Source organism: Cheilinus undulatus, linkage group 10, assembly GCF_018320785.1.
Source record: "Cheilinus undulatus linkage group 10, ASM1832078v1, whole genome shotgun sequence".
In the NCBI taxonomy this organism is placed as follows: domain Eukaryota; kingdom Metazoa; phylum Chordata; class Actinopteri; order Labriformes; family Labridae; genus Cheilinus; species Cheilinus undulatus.
The window spans coordinates 37,954,097-37,974,404 of NC_054874.1; the positions used below are offsets into that span (position 1 = coordinate 37,954,097).

At 37.1% G+C, this 20,308-nt stretch overlaps 2 protein-coding genes across 2 annotated transcripts in view; one reads left to right on the forward strand and one right to left on the reverse strand.

Moving 5' to 3' along the window:
* Nucleotides 1-17,533, forward strand: part of LOC121516598 (C-terminal binding protein 1) — a 32,450-nt gene extending 14,917 nt beyond the window's left edge. Inside the window, exons 2-11 of the mRNA XM_041797960.1 lie at nucleotides 4,160-4,314; nucleotides 6,682-6,826; nucleotides 7,822-7,925; nucleotides 8,270-8,372; nucleotides 10,829-10,953; nucleotides 11,727-11,816; nucleotides 13,341-13,471; nucleotides 13,937-14,064; nucleotides 14,462-14,576; nucleotides 14,767-17,533. Of these exons, the coding sequence (XP_041653894.1) occupies nucleotides 4,160-4,314; nucleotides 6,682-6,826; nucleotides 7,822-7,925; nucleotides 8,270-8,372; nucleotides 10,829-10,953; nucleotides 11,727-11,816; nucleotides 13,341-13,471; nucleotides 13,937-14,064; nucleotides 14,462-14,576; nucleotides 14,767-14,962 (1,292 nt within the window). The 3' untranslated portion in view covers nucleotides 14,963-17,533. The remainder of the gene's footprint in view (nucleotides 1-4,159; nucleotides 4,315-6,681; nucleotides 6,827-7,821; nucleotides 7,926-8,269; nucleotides 8,373-10,828; nucleotides 10,954-11,726; nucleotides 11,817-13,340; nucleotides 13,472-13,936; nucleotides 14,065-14,461; nucleotides 14,577-14,766) is intronic.
* The window catches only part of maea (macrophage erythroblast attacher, E3 ubiquitin ligase), a 130,664-nt gene that overhangs the window by 54,764 nt on the left and 55,592 nt on the right, over nucleotides 1-20,308 (reverse strand). The window lies entirely within an intron of this gene.

Below are 20,308 nucleotides of genomic sequence, written 5' to 3' on the forward strand. Positions count from 1 at the left end.
ACTTGATGCTTCCCTCTGCTGACAATCTTTATAGAGATGGTGATTTCATTTTCCAGCAGGACTTGCCACCTGCCCACACTGCCAAAGCTACCAAAAGTTGGCTCAATGACCATGGTGTTACTGTGCTTGGCTGGCCAGCAAATTCTGGGCAACAATTTACTGTAAAGTTTGGTGAGTTTTTAAACATGTTAAAGCCCCCAAATTAGCTATTCTTCTGGCAGAAAAAACACCTACAGATACAATACAGTCCTCTCTGACCGCAGGTCGTTGCTCAGGCCCAAATGATGGCAAATTTTCAATAGGGTCAGGTCATGTGCAATGTGTGATGGTGGCAGCTGCTCTTGTGGCAATGATGCTGCATGTCTCAGTGTTTCATATTGGAAAATTGGTGACACCGATGTATAGAACACAGCCCACTTTGCAGATAAAAAATAGGTATTTTAAGTGTATCTTGCACACCAGATTTTACAATATGTGTGGACTGGGTAGAGTACAGAAAACAATGCATTTGTTGTTTAATGTTCTCTATTCTAAATGGTTAATGTACAGAGTACTTCCCGACTACGGTTACATGGCTCTGGGGTTCACTCTCCCATGATCTTCTCTACTGCTGCTTTACACATGAGAAATAATTATTTGCATGCTGGTTTCAATACAGCTCATCGTTGTTTATTTCTTTCAAGTTCTGCTGAACTGTTATGAAAGTATTCTCATCAACATTAAAAAAAAAACTTCTTTCAATTTCTGAAATAGCATTTTTATTTTCTAAATGCTCTTACAGCCACATTGAAGAATGATCCAGAGATGCATGCAAGCTCTGTATACATTATTTCCTCATGCATGCACATGAGCTCGCTCAACCCTAAGTCCATTTAAAATAAATATCCACATCTGCAAGCCTGAGTTTAATCTTCTAAGAAGGGAATTAACTTTTTATTGTAGTGCTTTGCACGGGAAGAGTACAACCTTTCAACTGTAATTGTCCAGTGAGGTTTTTGCATTTTTATGTTTATGGGGTCACACTTATTCACTCCTGGGAAATGCCCAGTTCAACACTGTCCTCACCCCCGTCACTCAGACACTTCAGGCAAAGCAGATCAAAGGAATAACTGCCAAATACAAATCAACCAAGTGTCGATGTGACATCATGCCAGCATATTTCCATGCAATGATGATTTTTATAACCAGTGAAAATGCTGCAGTTTAAGGCTTGGATGCCAAATGTCAGGTCTCCAAAATCAAAATGTAGTAGAAAAAAAATACTTGTAGTGCTCAGCTGTTAAGTACCAATTCTCACTGTCATACAAGACAAGATAAATCACTGAAAAATGTCTCCCAGATTATGAACTTTGCTAGCGATCCAAACATTAAGCATGTTGCATTTGCAGAAGTGGTTTATGATTAATAAAGCAGAAAATGTCTTTATGAGTGTTTGGAAATAGGGCTGGGCAATTAATCGCAAATTAGATTAAATCGCAATATCGCCTGTTGCAATTTTCAAATCGCAGAGAATGCAATATTTGTTTTACCTGAAATCTGTGTCAAAATAGCATTTTGAATTGTTTTTTGCAGCAGAGACATTAAGCATTACATATCATGCAATCTTTCAAGTGGCATATTTTCAGAATAGTACACAAAAAGTCCTATTCTCTTCATTTTTGTATGTTTTTCTTGTTAAATATGAGAATTATATAAAATGATCATTTCCTTCAATACAACAATTCATATCCAATTTGCGAAAGAAGTGAAAATCATCAAAAATAGATATTTTTTCTAAATTTTTCAGCCCTCATTTAATCTAATATTGTGTTGGTTATAGTTTAGAATGAATTATTGTATGTTTTTGTTGGAAAATACACGAGATAAGGAACTTAAGAAATAATCGTGTATTAAATCGCAATCGCAGTATTGGGTAAAAAAATCGCAATTAGATTATTTCCCCAAATTTTTCAGCCCTATTTGGAAAACATTAAGTAAGACTGCAGGGTGTAAGGAGAATGAAACTCATTGCAATGTGCAATGAGTACATTGTTCTATATCGGAATAATGATGTAAAATACATTAAAAGCTAATGCTTTAAGAGAGCATACTCACTTTAACTCTGTTTTTATGTGTACACGCTGTGTATGCCATTCTAATAATACCTGTTTGCAACATGCTTCTCCTGAATCCAGAATAAATTTAAAAAGCTGTTTATTTTTACCACTTAATTGCTAGCTGAGAATTAGCTTAAGCTTCATCTGACTGCATTGTATTGGTGTGAAAGCATGGACATTATGTCTAGATTTCCAACCAAGTTTAAATGCATGCATGCATTTAAACAAAACTGTTTTAATACATGCAAAACAGCAACAAAAACTGTTGCTAGCTTATAACAAAATAATTCATGGCATATTAGTTCATTGTTTATTAAAATGCTTCTTTTAAACACAATTAGACAGCACATTAAAAAGTGATTAATAACAGAAACCCTATGTAAAACTATGATTCTGGCAATAATTAAATTCCTTTCATTATTTTTCTCATGGGCTAATTAATGATAGCTGTTGAAGGAAGAACGCCAGTTAATTTTTCTGCCAATATTTCCCTGTTACTTTGCATATTTGAAGCTGCCAAGCTTCTTTATACAAACTCTGACTGTTAGAGATCTTTGGAATTAAAATTTACTGTAACACTGAGGTTGTAAATTGCTGATAATTTGGCTACTTCTACACTGACTACTTTGACAGTCTCAAACTTAGAGAACGCTGGATGAATACATGAATTTAAACAAGGCATTTTTTTCTGAAACATATTTGAAGTGAAAAGGCTAACGTTGTTGCTCATGAGAGATGAGGTGTCAGTCAGCACATGTGCAATAGAAAAGAGTCAGGGGTGAGTGATGGGTACTGTCAGCATCAGCAGAAACTGGATTCAGTCTGCACTGACTGTATCTACTGGGCTTCAAATGGCTGGCAAAACTCTCCATGTCACACAGACCCAATTACAAACACTGAATCTATCCATCTACATCTCTCAGATTACTCTGAACTCGGTCAGTATGTCTGTCAAAGATTAACCCTTTAGTTACCAAAAAGGAGAAACAAACCAACGGATATGGTTGATTGCAATGGAAGAGCCGACTCATGTATAACTAATGAGTGCAGCTCCAAATGATCACTGCTCTGCTTTACCTGAACAGAGAATCACTAGTGAGGTCGCCTGGCTTTTTCTGTCTTGTTATATTCCACTTATCCTTCTGTAGAGCCAGGCAGCACTCAAGAAATCCTGAAAAAAGGTTAAATGAGAGCTTCATGTGTACTCAGATACAGAAATACTTCAGTCCTGTCCTCTGACACATATTTCCCTTATACTTACCTGTCTAATAATACCAGCTTTTGTGGCATTTCGATGGTTTTAAAATCCCCACATGTAGTTTTCTTGCTTACTTGTAGCTTATGTTTAATTTTAACCAAAATAACCTAGCAAATAGAATAAAGGCTCTATACTATGTATTTGTATGGTCCATCTTGCAAAGCTCCCGTCTGAACTGTCTGGGCCCAGTTAGAAAGTGACAAGACCAATTAACAACCAGGGGCAATACTTTCGGGCACAGCGGTGTCGTGATGTAAGCAAGCAGCAAGAACCTCCAAAGGCTTCTTTTTTTATTGTTTTACAATCTATTTTCCACCAGCCTGGTTTTAAACATTCCTCACCAGTCTCTCTCAATAAAGCCTGTGTGAAAGAGCCACCACATTTGATCAAAAAGGAAGTAACTATTCAACATAAACAATGTATTTTTGTCACAAGTAATAAGGAGAAAAACTGCTGAAAAACAACACCCACAACAGGAAATTTTCTCTGTTGCAGATAGACAGCTGTGAAATTGTTCTGTTTTTCCTCTATACTTACTGTCAAAGTTGTCATAGCAACTGTACCAGTGTGGAACAGAAATGTTATGGGATGAAGCCTCAGGAACAACAAAATATCGTTAGTTATAGATTCATGACTGACAAAGACAGAAATTTGAAGATATGACCCAGTTTGTGCCCGTCTGGATGTCCACATTCATGCAAGAGACAAACTGAGCTTTTTTCAGGCAGGCAGGTTTTTATTGGCTTTTTTAAATGGGTCTTATTTGTGTGCTGTGTTTTTCATTCTATCCTTTTCTTGTGTTTAGGCATCAGACCACCCATTATGAATGGGCCTATGCATCCGCGCCCCCTGGTGGCGCTGCTGGATGGGCGTGACTGCACTGTGGAGATGCCCATCCTGAAAGACGTAGCAACTGTGGCCTTCTGTGATGCCCAGTCTACACAGGAGATCCATGAGAAGGTAACACACTTAAAGATCATGTAAATGCACATATTATGTCAATTTAAAACCTGATCTGAGAGTATTTTCATCTTCATGTTTAAAATAAAAGTGGTTTAGCAAAGCTCTGCCTTGTACTGTAAGAAATAGCCTTGATGATAGAGATTCTCTGGAGCAAAAAATTGACTTGTTTTACATTCTAATGAGAACAACAGCATTTTGAAAGAAACAACACATGACATAACTGCTTGTTTCATAAGCAGAAATGATCCTCAAAGCAAAAAAAGAAAAGAACCAACTTCAAAATTCAAGACTGAGACAAAACAACAGTACTACAACAATTTTCTCAGAAAGTGGATTTGTATTTTTAAGCTGTAAGCTGCAATCATCAAGATTAACACAAAAACTAGTCTTGAAATATTTGTTTGTGTGTGATGAACCTAGAATATATGGAAGGTTCACGTTTTGATTTGATTTAATGGTGTAATAAAATCAACATTATTAGTTATATTCATTTTTTTAGATGCACCTGTATATATGGTCAGCAAATGGCACAGACATGCAGATCATCTATGTTAAAGTTGGGGTGTGAGAGCTTAAGACAGCAAGTTTAGATGGATAAACTGACGTATAAGAAGTTAAACTCAGATGGCTGATCATGTTGACTGAACGTAACTTTGTAATGGTTGATCATGTTTCAATAAAACAACAAGCAAAAAATTGAATGAAGAAGGTTTCCCTTCAATTGTTTTCTCTCTCCCTTTTACCTCCTCCTGTGGCTCCTTTCCATTGCATGCATTAAATTCCCAATTCATCTCTTTCCCAACTGTCCAATCACACTAAACTATACAATGGCATATAAGGTATTAAATGTAAAATTTAAATAAACTTACATTTTTGGGATCCAATTACTTAAGTAAGAAAGTCACCAAATCAAACTCAGCTCTAAAAAATACAGAAATAATCGTATTTGTATGTTGCCATAGATTTAACTTTATGTTTATTAAACCTTCTAAGTGGATGAAAGATAATCTTTAATTTGGAATTAACTGGCCATTAATGCTGCATGTGTTATCAATTATTAGACTGTGTTATATTTCTTAAGTTTGAAAAACAGTTTTCATTTTCCTCCTTAAAGTCAAATCTATGAGAAAAAGAGCAATAATTTAGGCTGTTTAAAATGTGTGGAAACAACAGTAGTAGTGGTTGAATCAATCTTGTCATATTGTGTGAAAACTACAGCCTGCTATTCACTTTTTTCTTGTCTACTAATGTTGCCCTAACACAGTATTACATATGAAGTTTGACTAACGCTATTGGCTCACTACTAAGGATTAAACATATGCTGCAATAACTGGGGACAAAAAAGAAATGAAGGATCCAAAAAAGAAAAGGAGATGTGCATGAAACAGAAAAAGAAGTAAAGAAAATTACAGAAGAGTGCTGAGAGCACACTTTAAATGTGGGTCAGGTTAATATCTTGCTACAGTCACACTATGGAGTGTAAATGGGTTTGTATGTCTGGCAGGGTTACGTCTGGTTCTGGGTGTCTGCCAGGCACACTCTCTCTGAGAGCGCGCTCAGTAGGCCACAGTGTTGGAGAAACAGATGGCTCTCCCTCGTTCACTATCTCTCTCTCTCTCTCTCTTTCTGTCTGTCTAGTAAGCAGCCACCACATTGTGTAATTAAAAGGGCTTCTTTATTGTAATTGAACCACATGTCATTTTCATCCTCTCTTCCACACATGAAGATGAGGGTTGGCAACATAAGGAAAATTAACTGAAAACCAATTAAAGGGTGACTGAAATGGTTTCATACTGACACATATTAAAATTCTCCACAATAGATGAGTTATCTGCTTTTGATTTAGAATATTTCATTTTCACTAGAGACAATAAACTGCCATCCTCATCAGGAGCCAACAACAATCCCGTAAGACTCCTGCTGATATGAGGCAATTTTGTAACATGCAGAGACACCTTATTGTGATCCCTGTGGTGATAAAGGCTTAGTTTCCATAGAAATGTTTGGGCAAAGTTATCAGTCCATGTAATTTGAAAAAGGTTATGAAAATAATAAAAACTCTGTTCTTAAAAAAAAAAAAAAGAAAAGCTTATGGAACACCAACGCCATGAGCTTATTGTAGTCTCTGGCACTGAAACTGATTTTCTGCATAAGTCTAGTTTACTTGTGTTTACACCTACACCACAATGATGATAGCCTGACCTTTAAATTTGTAACACTTTATCTATTATCAACAAACAGGCCCATTTTCATGAATATGAATTTTTTTAAAATCCCTGGGCCTTTAAGTGTTATATTTATGGCTTTACAGATTAGTTATGATTTATTGCAATAATGTCTGAAGAACTGTGTCTGTGTTTTCAGGTGTTAAATGAAGCTGTAGGAGCTCTGATGTATCACACCATCACCCTGATGAGAGAAGATCTGGAAAAGTTTAAAGCTCTACGCATTATTGTCCGCATCGGCAGTGGTTATGATAACATTGACATCAAATCTGCCGGGGAATTGGGTAAGAAAACATTTAAACACATGCATTAACTGTATGGACACATAGACAGCCATTCTGGTTAGGGCTTAGGGTAATTATTTTAGAAGAGTTTATGATTTAATGCTCTAGAGTGTCCAATTAAAGGTACAAAAAAGCTCATATAAAAGCTATTTGTTTATGCCTAATTATTTCCCTGATCCAAAGTCCCATCTCTAATTTGTGATTTTTATCAAACCAATTTTACAATACCCAGCTTTTTGTTTACCACCATAATTGCAAATAAACCAACATAACCTTTAGTTTGTGAAGCTGGATCAAGCAAATGTTTGACATATTTGCTTAAAACATGACAGAAATCATGGCTCAACCACCAAAAACATGGTAATTGGATAGACTGCCTATTATTCAACTAAAAATTGAAGGTAGTTCTGCAATGATTTAACATGTACAGAGTTTGACTTATCCAAGAACCTTTATATTGACCTTTGCTGCCAGTTCTCAGATACATCCTTTTAGCTTTTTAGCTTTCAGTAAGAAGAAATCTTAGAACCCAGTTGATATTATTGGACAATATTAACTACAACAACAAAATTTCAGCCAGAGGGTATTTGTTTATGATAAAGACTTAATTATTGTTCAAATAAGTAAACAGAGTGCTATTCAAGTAATAATTTCACCCTGGGGTGGCAAAAACCCTCTATTTCTGCCTTTGTTAGGTATTGTCATATTTGCAGTAAGTCCCATATTTAGCATTTAAAACTTGCAGCCGCTAAAGCTTCTCATTAAAACACGACTCCATCCTGTAACAGCCAGGCCTTAACTAAATGTCCCTATCTCTATTCAACAAGAGGCTCTGTCATTTAAAAGTTTCCAGCAGTGTTTGTAGAGAAAACTGCTTACTAATGAATTCAGTCTGCACTTCTCTAAAAAAAATAATTTTTTTAACAAAATGCATTTTGCCCCTAAAATGCCCCCAAAAGCTATTATCAATCCTTATCTGCTCTCTGGTCCAACAGGCATAGCTGTGTGTAATATGCCAGCAGCCTCAGTGGAAGAGACGGCAGACTCCACACTGTGTCACATCCTCACCTTGTACAGACGCACCACCTGGCTGCACCAGGTTTGTAACATTGTGTAGCTCATGAAAAGGAGTGAAATATATGTATTTGAATTAACTCAGTCTGTGAGTAGTTTATGTAGCTGTCACAATTGTCTTTGGACAATAACTAATATTTTCTTTTGATAAGTCAGTCAAAATTAAACATTTCATTTTCTTTAGATAGTTGCTGTATTTAGAAGTTGATGTATGATGTATAAGGTACAGTATACGGATTTTATTTCATAAAAAATAATCAATGTAGAAAGAGACTTTAGACATTAAGTGCAGATATTACAAAATATACTTGGCTTGACTTAAACAAAACTGACATTCTCTTGTATGATGTTTGCAAAATTATTTGTTAGGCTCTCCGAGAGGGCACGAGGGTTCAGAGCGTGGAGCAGATCCGAGAGGTGGCATCAGGGGCTGCACGGATCAGAGGAGAGACACTTGGACTTATAGGACTTGGTGAGAAAAAACACACATATCTACTGCTTCAAAAGAGTCACATACTTGTCACACTCTTTAGTAGCAAGTCTGAGCCACAACAGCTTTGTTTTCAGTTCTGTGTACACACTTAAGATTGGGCATCCAGGCTGAAAATTTGTGTTTGCAAGCAGCCGCATAGTTGTGTAAAGCATACCTGGATACCGAACAAATAGGCTGTGCCACTTTTGAAAAGCTTTCCTTCCTCATTATGTCCTAATCAAATATGTAAGGAAAGAAAGAGTTGGCTGCATCCTGTATACTGGTTCAACCAACATGCCAGTAAAGAATGCTGAGACATGCACTGGCATTGCTGCAAGTGCAGAAGCGACCATCATAAATTGCACACAACCTGTCACTATTGAAAGTTCATGCCCATTCATTGAGAGCTGCACAAGAGAACTTCACTGCTCAAAACGTGCTGAGATTTGTTGTGATGAGGACCAGGTGGGTGGTGCCACTTTTTCAAACATTTCCACCTCATCAGGTCAATCCTGCATTTAAAGAGACAGTGGTACAGTGTTAAGTGAAATGAACTGATGGGGGGCCTGTTTGAATGAAAAGTCCCCTAAATTCCATACAAGTGAGGGTGTGACTCAAGACAGACAGGACTGGACATGTGCACTGGGTCTATGATTAAGGGAAATGTCAACATGCAAAAACACTTGCTAATGTGTAGTGGGTATCATCATGTTTATACATTTGTAATCTAAGTTTTGCCTATTAGCTACTTCTATTTCTGAAAGGCAATAAGGGAATCAAGAAGATAAGGAAAAATTTTGTTTTATATCAGATGATCCAAAGAAATTAAATTCATCATGAGATACTTTGATATCATCACCAATTTTTATATTTGAGAACTTTTACTTATCGATAAAAATGTCAAGGAGCTGTTGATATCAGATAGCTTAGTAACCAACAAGCTTTATTTCCTACACTGGTTCCTAGTCTGGAGTCTGAACTAAGGGTCCATATTTGGCATATGCCCAATAATCAGCATCGGCATTTTATTCCACCGATCACCAATATTATTAATACTCTTCTACTACTTTGGCTCCTGTGCGTGTTTCTTCCTCGCTGTCTCAGTTCTCATTCACTCACATTCATCTATTGTCCCACCCGCAACACTACCTGATTGGCTACGACGTTGCATGAGTTCTAGCCAACCAAATCTGCAGCCTGTGCTTTGTAAACTGACACTGAATACTTTCTGAATGCACTGTCTAGCTGAAAGTCAAAGGCCTGTTGATTATAAAAAAAGGTTAAATCTACCATTTAGGCTAATTTGAAAGCAATTCAAATGTTGGTCAATTTTTTCGCAGCATATCCAATTTTTCAAGTGTTTCATGTCAGCTTTTGTTGGGAGGTTTATTGGCTGAGATCCACTGCTCTAGCTATCCATTTAGATGGTCTCTATCTTCGCTGAGCCTCAGCCAATCAAAACTGCCCAACTACAATTTGAACAGATTCAGCCCTGCTCTTGAATATTTTAAAACAATCCAATCCAATATCTGTGTTATATTACACAAACTAGATAGTAACTTACATTACAAACAAATGGTAAAATCTGGTAACAAATTCATTCCAAGCCAAATATATATATTTTTTCTTTTTTCTTGTTTTTTTTTCTTTTTTTACAGTTTTAAAATAAATGTAAGCCATAGTTGTGGATTTGTGCACTTTATACCTAGCCAAGCAGCCTGAGGATATAACTCATAGCCGTTGGCCTCTTGGTCTGAACCCCTTGATAGCACAACTTTAAAAACAATAAAAAAAAGGTGATGGGTGGTCCACCAAAGCCAGGTTTGATGCTGCAATAAAAGTAAAGGGATCAAAGCCCTTAGGATTCATTGTCTAAGAACATAGATTTTCTTTAACCTTGTTAAAGAAATTTTTGAAAAATAATTCTTACAGGTATTTGAGTGTGGACCAAAGATTTGGACTGGCTCATCCTTCAACCAACTCTGCTCTACAAGAAACAAGTTTTTAAAATGTTGTTTGTTTATATTTTTTGGTGTGCGTTGCTGGACTGACACACTGTTGGTTAGATTGTTATTCAGGAATAGAGCTAGTGTGTGTGTGTGTGTGTGTGTTTTTTTTAATCAAGGGACTTTTTCCATTTTCATTTTGTGAAGTTTTGTCCTTAGCTAAGCTAAATTGGCTTTCTAAGAAGTTCCTGCCAATAACATATAAGCGGATTAACCAGCAGCAGAATGTAAATCTCTTCCCTGTGCCATGTGGAACCTTTTCAGTAATGAACAGATGTGTTTAGACAGAGAGTTGTGTAATCCTTACAAGAAAAAGACAAAAAAGGTTATATTAGACATAATGGTTTTATATGTTCCATTTGAATGTGAATTCATGTGTATTGTCATAATGTTCCTGTTTGAATTAATACGTGTCCTCTTCCATGTCTGTGTGCATTCATGTGTTTCTAGGTCGAGTTGGCCAGGCTGTAGCCCTGCGAGCCAAGGCCTTTGGTTTTAATGTGATCTTCTATGACCCATATTTGGCTGACGGCGTAGAGAGATCTCTGGGACTACAAAGGGTCACCACACTACAGGTACAACAACACGGATCAAAAAGTACAGACAGATGGTACGAGTGGGGCCATTTTAGATGTGACAAATGTGTAATTGTCCTATTTTTTCAAGAGCTGAAGTTTAACTTCATATATTTTCATACAACAACAGAAAATGTCAATTCTAAACCAGGCAGCCCTTCTTTACCTTTACAGCCTACTGTCTACTGTGGAGTACCAATTTCAATGTTTAACTCCCACAGTAACCTGGTGGTGAAGCCATAAAAAAGACTCATAGGTGGTTTGTAATGGTAATTTCTTTAACTTTCAGGCACTTATTTAGCTTATGTATCTAGTCAGTGATAAAAGAAACACTGCTTATTACATCATCATAAAGCTGGCTTAAGTGGACATTAGTAGAAGTTAATATTCATGAGGCCATGAGATGCAACAGCTTTAATTCATTTGCTCTGCACATAACCCAATTATCAGCAAAATATTTCTCAAATGACTGCAATAATATGTAGAGCAATTTTCCACTTAAGTACCATTTGAAATTTTAACCAATGCAAATGCAGTACTTACGACATTTTCTGACTTTAAAAATATCCTTGTCCCTATGCAGAATGTACACTAAATTCTTCTAAACCCATCATGACAATTGTGTATTTCTAAATTTAATAACAGACAGATGCCCTTTTGCACTAACTTGCTTGAAAATCAGCATCTTCATTATGGTTTTAAGCCACTCTATATGTTTAAAGTGTAAACATCTGGGCTTAATCAATGGCACATCTTCTTACATTTCTCTTTAGGACCTGCTCTTCCACTCTGACTGTGTCTCTCTGCACTGCAGCCTGAACGAACACAACCACCACCTGATCAATGATTTCACCATCAAACAGGTGAGAGCATCAGCACACACACCTCTTACTGAGCTTAGGTAAACACGCTTGAATGATTTCTTTTTCTTGATGAAAACATCCCTTCCTGCCTCCCTAAGCCATAAATATTTAAAAGGGAGAAATCTGTAGAAGCCCACCACCTACCTATAAATGAGTAAGGGTCTCTACAGTGTGTACAGTGTATGACAACTGATGTACGCCTTGGAAATATCTTTCCACAGCTCTGAGACAAAAGCCAGATCTCATCTAAAGGCACTATTCTTTTTGTATTTCTGGCTGTGCTGAAACATGGCTGATGACTAAAAAATATTGCATGATATTAATTAATAGGATAAAGTTTAATTAGGTGTCTGTGCTTGAAGGCTGATCAAGATTTACAGAGTAACAAGTTATTTGCTATTTGCAGATATCCAATTCTCTGATAGCTTGAAACTTATATTAGCGGATATCAATGCATAAACACCTTTTGTTATTTCAAACCACACCAAGTGCCTCTAGTGCAAAGAGAGGCTTAAGATCTTTGTAATTTGAGTCTGTTATTTTCAGATGTGTTCCAAATGCAAAAAAGTCCTGCACTCGAACCTTTCACACTAAGCCTGTTGCATTTTATCAGTATTCAAATTCATACAATGTGGCAAAATGTGTTGAACTGCAGCAAAAAATAAGTAGTGCGGATGAGTCTATGTCTCTGTCACACCTTAAAAAGCCCTCTGGATCCATCCTTCCTGACAGAATCTTCATATAGTATCAGCTCATATGTCACAGCTGTGCCAAGTTGGAAAGATGGAAAGCAACTTTTAATTCATTGTGCATTAGGTGGCTGTGATATAAAACATATGCCTTTATCTGTGATATTTTCATGGTTGATAATACAAGGACAAATCCTCGTGTTTAATGTAAGGTTTCAGTGAGAGAGAGGGAGGGAGAGAGAAAGGGAGGGGGATGAGCAAGCGAAAGAGAGGGAAGCAACAGGTGCAGTTTCAAATCATGAATCACCCATCTAAATGGTCTAAACTTGGTCTGAAGCAAAAATTTGCTTAAAATTGAACCTGTTTTGAAAAAATAATGAAGGTTGCGAGTTTCAGCAACAGTGTGCAAACATGATTATAAAATGAGATCAATTTTCTTTTATAACATGAAAAAATTTCAGACAAAAAATCGGACTCAGTTTACAAAGGCCGTTAGTCAAGTAAACTTGAAAGCGATTCACAATGGCTCCCCTGGTGGGTGGCGCCACCTATACCTTATTGTACTTAAATTGGCTATATTTAAGGCTGATATGTAATTTATACTGCAGATATGTACAACTTAAATGTCGATATATCAGCTGTAAATATTGGCAGAAGTTTTCATATCTGCTAATACTGATATTTAACTCTTTAAGCTCATACCTGCTGATATCATTATTATAGTATACCATTATTTTTTGCAGCCCTAGTTTAGACTTAACTATTTAACTAAAAATGTTTGTATTCAGCTTTGTTTTATTAAATCACAGACTATATGTGTATATGTGTGTTAAAGATGCGTCAGGGGGCGTTCCTGGTGAACACGGCCCGGGGTGGTCTAGTAGATGAGAAGGCCCTTGCTCAGGCCCTGAAGGAAGGGAGGATACGTGGAGCAGCTCTGGATGTTCATGAGACAGAGCCTTTCAGGTAACATGACAAAGCTACTTATCAGTAATTCTTAACAATGAAAATCACCCACAGCACATTACAGCTGATTTCTGGGTTTTGTACATATGTGTACATTAAGGTTAGCATAAGCAATAAAACCCAAATATAAAACTGATGGTAGAAAACATGAATAAGTTGAAAGGAATAAAATAAAAGTCGAACAACTTTGACTGAATTAGTACCATCTTAAGTCATTCATTAAAAAACGGAAACATGCATGAGGCCCCCCACTTTAAAGTAAGGATTCATAATTTTCTTGTTTATTTTTTTACTTTGTGTTACCACTATAAACCACTCTAAAGACATTACATTTATATCAGGAAAATTATCCTTTGAGTATTTTCCATGTTTTACTGCATTTTATGGATTAGAAAAAAAAGAAATAAGACTATAAGAACAATCATTTTGTTGCATTTGTTAGTGATTGCAGTGTGTTTGTGTCAGTTTCAGTCAGGGCCCGCTGAAGGATGCTCCAAACCTGATTTGCACCCCACACGCTGCCTGGTACAGTGAACAGGCATCACTGGAGATGAGAGAGGAGGCAGCCAGGGAGATCCGAAGGGCCATCACAGGTGGTGTGCACAGACAAACACAAACTTAAAATCAAACACGCATCTGCTTTGATGAAAAAAAATATAAAATAGATATTTTTAGGAGCTCCTGCTTCAGCTAGGCATACATCATCTTTTCTGTATTGTTAGAAGAGCAATTTAAGGCTTTCTTTGAATCCCCCACCTAATCTTTTAATCTATTCTTTCACTGTTTTGCTTTATTTTCTTGTCCACTGTGTACCCCAAGATGACATAAAAAAATTCGACCCATTTAAATGTAAACTGTACAACCTACAGGTTCCCCAGTGTAAACCTTTGGCCCTAAAATGCTTATTTTATCATACCTTATGTTTACACTCTAAATTTCTTATTCTCATTATTTTTTTTACATCTTTTGGACACTGTACCTGCTTACCAGGCCGTATCCCTGACAGTCTGAAGAACTGTGTGAATAAGGAGTTCCTCACCCAGAACAACCACTGGACAGGAGTCGATCCAGCAACCGTCCATCCTGAGCTCAATGGGGCTTATAGGTAAACAGAGACTACAGGATAAAGAGAGCAGTAGAGTCTGACTCCTTCAAACAATCACTGGAATAGTGATTGACCGTTGTTGATATCGAAGCATGTTTCATTGTTTATCTTTGTTCTATAATATGATCATGTTCTTATTGTTAATTCAGTTGTGCTCTATAGACTCAACTTCACATCTCCCTCTTCTCAGGTATCCTCCCGGTGTGGTGAACCTTCCTGCTGGTGGTCTTCCGCCACCTGTTGAAGGCATTGTGCCAAGTGCTGTGCCCATCACACACACCCTCCCGCCTGCTGTTACACACCCTCCTCATGCCCCATCACCTGGACAAAATACTGTCAAGCCACCAGAGGGCGACAGAGAGCAGCATCCAAATGACCAACTGTAGCTACACACCCAAACACATACACTCGCCCCATGTTGTCCAGTGACTGGAGAAGGTTGGCATGGCAACCAGGAATATAGCGATAAGATTCCTTGTGAAAAGTTATCAGTCAGGTTTCCAGTGTGTCAGATGGACAGGTTGAGGTCCCAATAACAATCAATTCACAACTCTGGCAATTTGTTCCCAGCAGCCAGCTCACACTCCAAAGAGGAAGAAGAAAGCAGAGACAAGGAAGAGTGGAGATCAATCACCTGCTCTGAGAGAGGGCAAGACAGTTGTCCAGAGAGGGACCGTTGAGATCCACATGCTTATCATCACATTACAACTGCAGTTTAGTTCAGTTTTCTCTGCTAGAAGTAAAAAGATAACTGTTGATTTGCAAAGAAAAAACTGAATCCACGTCAGCTGTTTTAGACTGTAGAGTGTCTAAATTTAGAGGGGCCTGTTTCATGTCTTTCTCTCTTTTCTGTGTCCTTTCCTTAGTTTGATGTACAAGCAAGTAGTAGGTTATGAAATGAATGTAACCTGTCTGTGTACAGTTTTAAGACTTAGCGCAAGAAGATACTGATATTTGTATTCCAGTCTTAAGAAAAAAAGGGTTATGTGATCTCTCTATGTAGCCAAACTGGTTTGAGAACACAATATCTGTTTTTTTGTTTTTTGTTTTTTTTTATTAGCGTGACCCTAAATTTACAAAAGCCTCCCCCATCCCCTTCCCCGATAAGAGGCAGCTTTTTGCACACCATCTCAGGAAATTCAGTTTTCCATGGTTGGTATATTATAATTTTTTTTAATTTTCAGTTTTTATGCCACTTAGTGCTTTTGTTTTTCTACCTGCTTGCCTTTTTGTGTCCTGCTACATTAGAGGAACGAGCTAAAGTTCATCTAATGTTAGTTTTTGTTTGTTTTGTTTAAGGGGAAAGTGATTTTGCTCTAGGGACTTGTTTCAATGTTTGACACAAATAGGGGAAGGAGTGGGAGAAAAGGCTGCATGGAGGTGGTGTAATGGTATGCCTGGCTGGGACGACTTCCTAGTTGCAATTTTAAAATACAAGTAGAGTATTGGGACTTCTTTTGAAGGAGAGAGCAGGTTTGGGATGAGGCAATGCACTGAGTTTGTAGCAGCATACAGTTTAAGAAACTATTTCAAAACCAGATATTTATCTTTGTCTTCTTCCTGTCATGATCCAGTACTTCCACTATGAATCAGCAAAGCTGTAAAGCATAAGCAGGAAACCACACAAAGGTAAAAACAATAAATAGATAAATAAGTAATGAAAAGATGCACAGAAATTGTCTTTCAAGTTGTACATCTGTCAAACTGGTTGACAGACTTGTGAAAGCTGCACCACCAAACTACAGAAAAGTTGTTTTTTCTTTGGAAACATTTTTGGTTAGTATTTGAATCTAAACTCTTGTACAGGTGTCGCAGCCAGTTAAAGTCAGTAAATATTTACATGGAATGTCATTTTGACCCACTTTATAAAAAAAGTAAACAGCCTATGAACAATGGGTTTACAAAGCATGTATTGATTTTTTTCAAGTCTAGTATCCCTTTAACATTTCATGATGGGTCCTTTCTGGGTATACCGTTCAGCCACCCTCTGTGGCCTCTGTGTCTATGTGTACATATGATGTTCTGCCTGCCTGTGTCAATGTGACTTGGTTGTATCTGTGTCTAAAAAAGCAGCGCTGGGAGAAGGGGTTCCAGCTAGCACTTTCCACAAGGTATCATTATAAACACTGCCATCCAAATTCACAACTCATCACTACAGGGAAAACTAAAATTGCTTATAAAACACCAAAGTTTTTAGCTAGCAAACCAAGCCAGAAACCTCTGCTTTTACTGGCTACATTCCAACAATGTAAACAAGATGCTAATATTGTTGCATCAGCTATGTATGTGATCAGAAATTGTTCCTAAATCTGAAATTTGTATTAGCTAAGTGGTGGTGCTTTTTGTACCCCCCTTCTACCAGTGGCTAAGTAGTATAAACAGTTCACTGTTGCCTACCTGGTCTTCTTCATGTTGAGGTAGTAAAAGTAGCAATCAGGGATGGAAATTTCACTAGCCAATGCTGAATATTTTACAGACTAGGATTACATTTTGAGGGTATACTTGGTGCAGAAGATGCTGAAAAGACATTTAAATCTCAGCATCTGAAGCTCAAAAATCTTGACATGAATGCTGGAAAATTTTGAATTAACTCTTGAACCTTCCTCACCAGATGCCTATTGGAAGGGAGACACTCAATGCTAATACTTCCTGATATAAACTGCAAGCATTCCTCATTCAAACCAATAGGTGCCAAAAGCAAACAAAATAATACATATATAAATCTTCAAAGGTCAGGGTGCTCCTTGAAATTCCATCCCTGGTAGTAACACACAGTCCACTGTTGCCTACCTTGGTCCCCTTTATGGTAAAGTAGTAGGCGTAGCAATATACAGTATACATATTCTATATTCTACAATAAATATCATTATTTTTGGTCAAACATGACAACCGGACAAAGATATGTTTGTGACTGTATGCATTTGTATGAATTATTTTAAAAGGAAATAAACTGTGGAAAGGTGAAGTTTGTGCCTTTTTCATTCTATTTTTGGTTGAGTAGTGTCCAAAAATACAACCTTACTGATCACTTTACTGTTAGCAAAAGAAGGGAATGCTGATTATGCAAAACAGATGTGGTAGGATTATTTTCTCTTTTATGTAAATTTTTTGATAGGATTCTGCAGTTTTTTTTAAGCTCTCCTGCAAATCATAATATCTAAAAAAATCCAGTTGAGTAAAAATCCTCTTTTGCATTACTGTTTGCTGTATGCGTGTAAGATGGTTTTCTTTGTCCATGCATATGCAGGCTTTGGAAAGTAAAAAACAAACAAACAAACAAACAAAAAAACACCATACTGGCCTGATAATTGGCCAGGCTGATAATAGGTTGATATTCATGTTGTGTCCCATATACAGAAGCTAGGTTTTCAAGCAGGCAGCAAGGGTTCCTGTCAGACATGTGACCCCTTACCTGCATGTCATTCCCCACTCTCTCCCTGATTTCCAGTTCTACCCACAGACCTGTCCTTATGAAATAAAGACAAAAAGCCCCCAAATAAATCTTTAAACATAACTAATAAACCAAACTGGCAAAGAGGACGTTCATTTGTATTCTTCCTTTAATTAAAATGACTTTAAAAAAAGACCTAAAACTCAACATGCTGATCTCATTAGATGCTTTTAAGGGGATGTTAAATGACTTAGTAGCAGACATATCTGGCTTTAAATGCCCTTACTAATATATATTTATGGGTGATTCTGACCAATATTGGCTGCTTTAGTTAGTAACGTTGTGTCTTTTAGTGTTTTTATTACCATGAATCTTATTTATATATATTTTGCCAGAAATGTAATTGTACAATTAGGTTCAACATTTGTACAACAAGTAATTGTACTGCTGCCTATCTTGCTGATATTTCTGATTAATCTCAACAAGGTTTTCCTGGTTAAATAAAAACAGTCAATGGATTAGGACATAAAAAATCAGGTAGCTTGGCAGGAAAACTGATCGATCACTGTTCTTACATTTTAAATAAAATGTGTTTTCATCAAGCTGTGAGCTCTCAAAGAGAGAGTTACTGGTTGATTCCAACAGATGTCACTAGTACAGCTACAACAGTACCACCATGGAGAGAGACTACAAGCCAGCTGCAACAACTGGACCTGCGATGACTCAACCACTTGCATCTGTTTTCCATTTCAATCCTATAAATCTATATTCATTTTTGTGTGTTTTCAAGAAATAAATCACACGCCTGTGTCATATTGGTACAGGGGTTGTCAGCACTTCTACAAGTTATTAACTGCTCAAACATAAAGCCTGCTATCATTAAAACAGAGATCAACAAACATGCACAACACCCATAGTTGAGGAATGGAATCATATTTGTAACCAATGATTACACTGCTGTTGTTTGGACTGCTGTTGAATGAATCAATGTAATCCATAATAACATTGTTTAAACAAGCACAAATACCTAAACATGGATGTACAGTTATTTGAACTGTGGAAATTAATTTTCTGGTCTGATGCTTTGATTAAGAACAGCAACATGGACAAAGCAGGTGGTGTCTAATGTAAAGTTTGATGTATCATCACTCCAAGCAAAACCAGGAGATCAAACCAAAGGAAATAATTCAGTAAATACATATTTGAATTTCATTTACAATTCTAGAAATCACTTTTGACTCAAACCTCTGTAGAAAAAAGATACTGAATCTAACTTGTTCATAACAGGAGCAGGGGTCAAGTGTTCCATCTTTTTTTGTTAAGAAACAGAAACCCTGTTGGCTATATCCTCCCAATCACCTCATCAAATTAGAACCAGCTGTAGCTGACTTATCACACATGGAAAAACCTCTATCATATCTTCTTTTGTTCTCTTTACTAGGGATGTTCCTAGGCGTCTGTTTCCCCCATTCGGCTAAACGGCAAGTTAAACTACATTTAACCGACTAATCAAAAGAGAAGAAAATACTAAGATAACAGTCAAATTATCACAGGGTCATTGTGTTAGTGGGTGTGATGTGAGCCTGACATACCCTGTTCAGCATGGCTAACATTACGTGACTTAAACCCTCAACAACTTACAAACCACTTTATTTCCATTTATCACTTAAAAAAGCTCTCCCACCACATTGTTCCTACTACACACTGACTGGTATGCTTTTCATTACGTCTGGCGAAGTGCCGGGGGAAAGCTCTGACAGGAAGGCAGCGGCCATAAACTGAAGTAATAGCGTCTGTTGGCAGTAGGTTCATTACAGTTTTAAAAAGCGTTATAGACTGGATCTATACATTTTTTTTTTTGGTAATGACTTTTATCGAGTCATAACTCTTGCGCCAGCTAATTTGATAAACAAATTTAACCGTTTAACCACGCACATCCCTCCTCTGTCCCTCTCTTTTTCTCCCTATGGCACCCCAAAATCTCTCCATCTTTCTCTCTTCCTCTCCCTCCTTGTGCATCCAATCAGGAACGGGATCTCCAGCAGCTCGAAACTCACGATGATTCAATCTAAATCTCAGGAAGCAGGATGGTAGCAAAAAGAGGAAACAGCAACAGGGCGTGTTTCATTCAGGAACCTCCATAGGACAAAGGGGAAGATTCATTTTAATGAAGCTGCAGTAAGAGGAGGGAATAAGGGTTTTGTTTATCGACGATATAAGTAGCACCTGCACCAGCGACCATCAGCATTAAATCTAAAGGTCAAAGAAATACTAAAACTGTAAAAAAAAAAAAAAAAAAAAAATGCAGTTATAAATGTTTTAAGCAGTCACATCCTCCTCT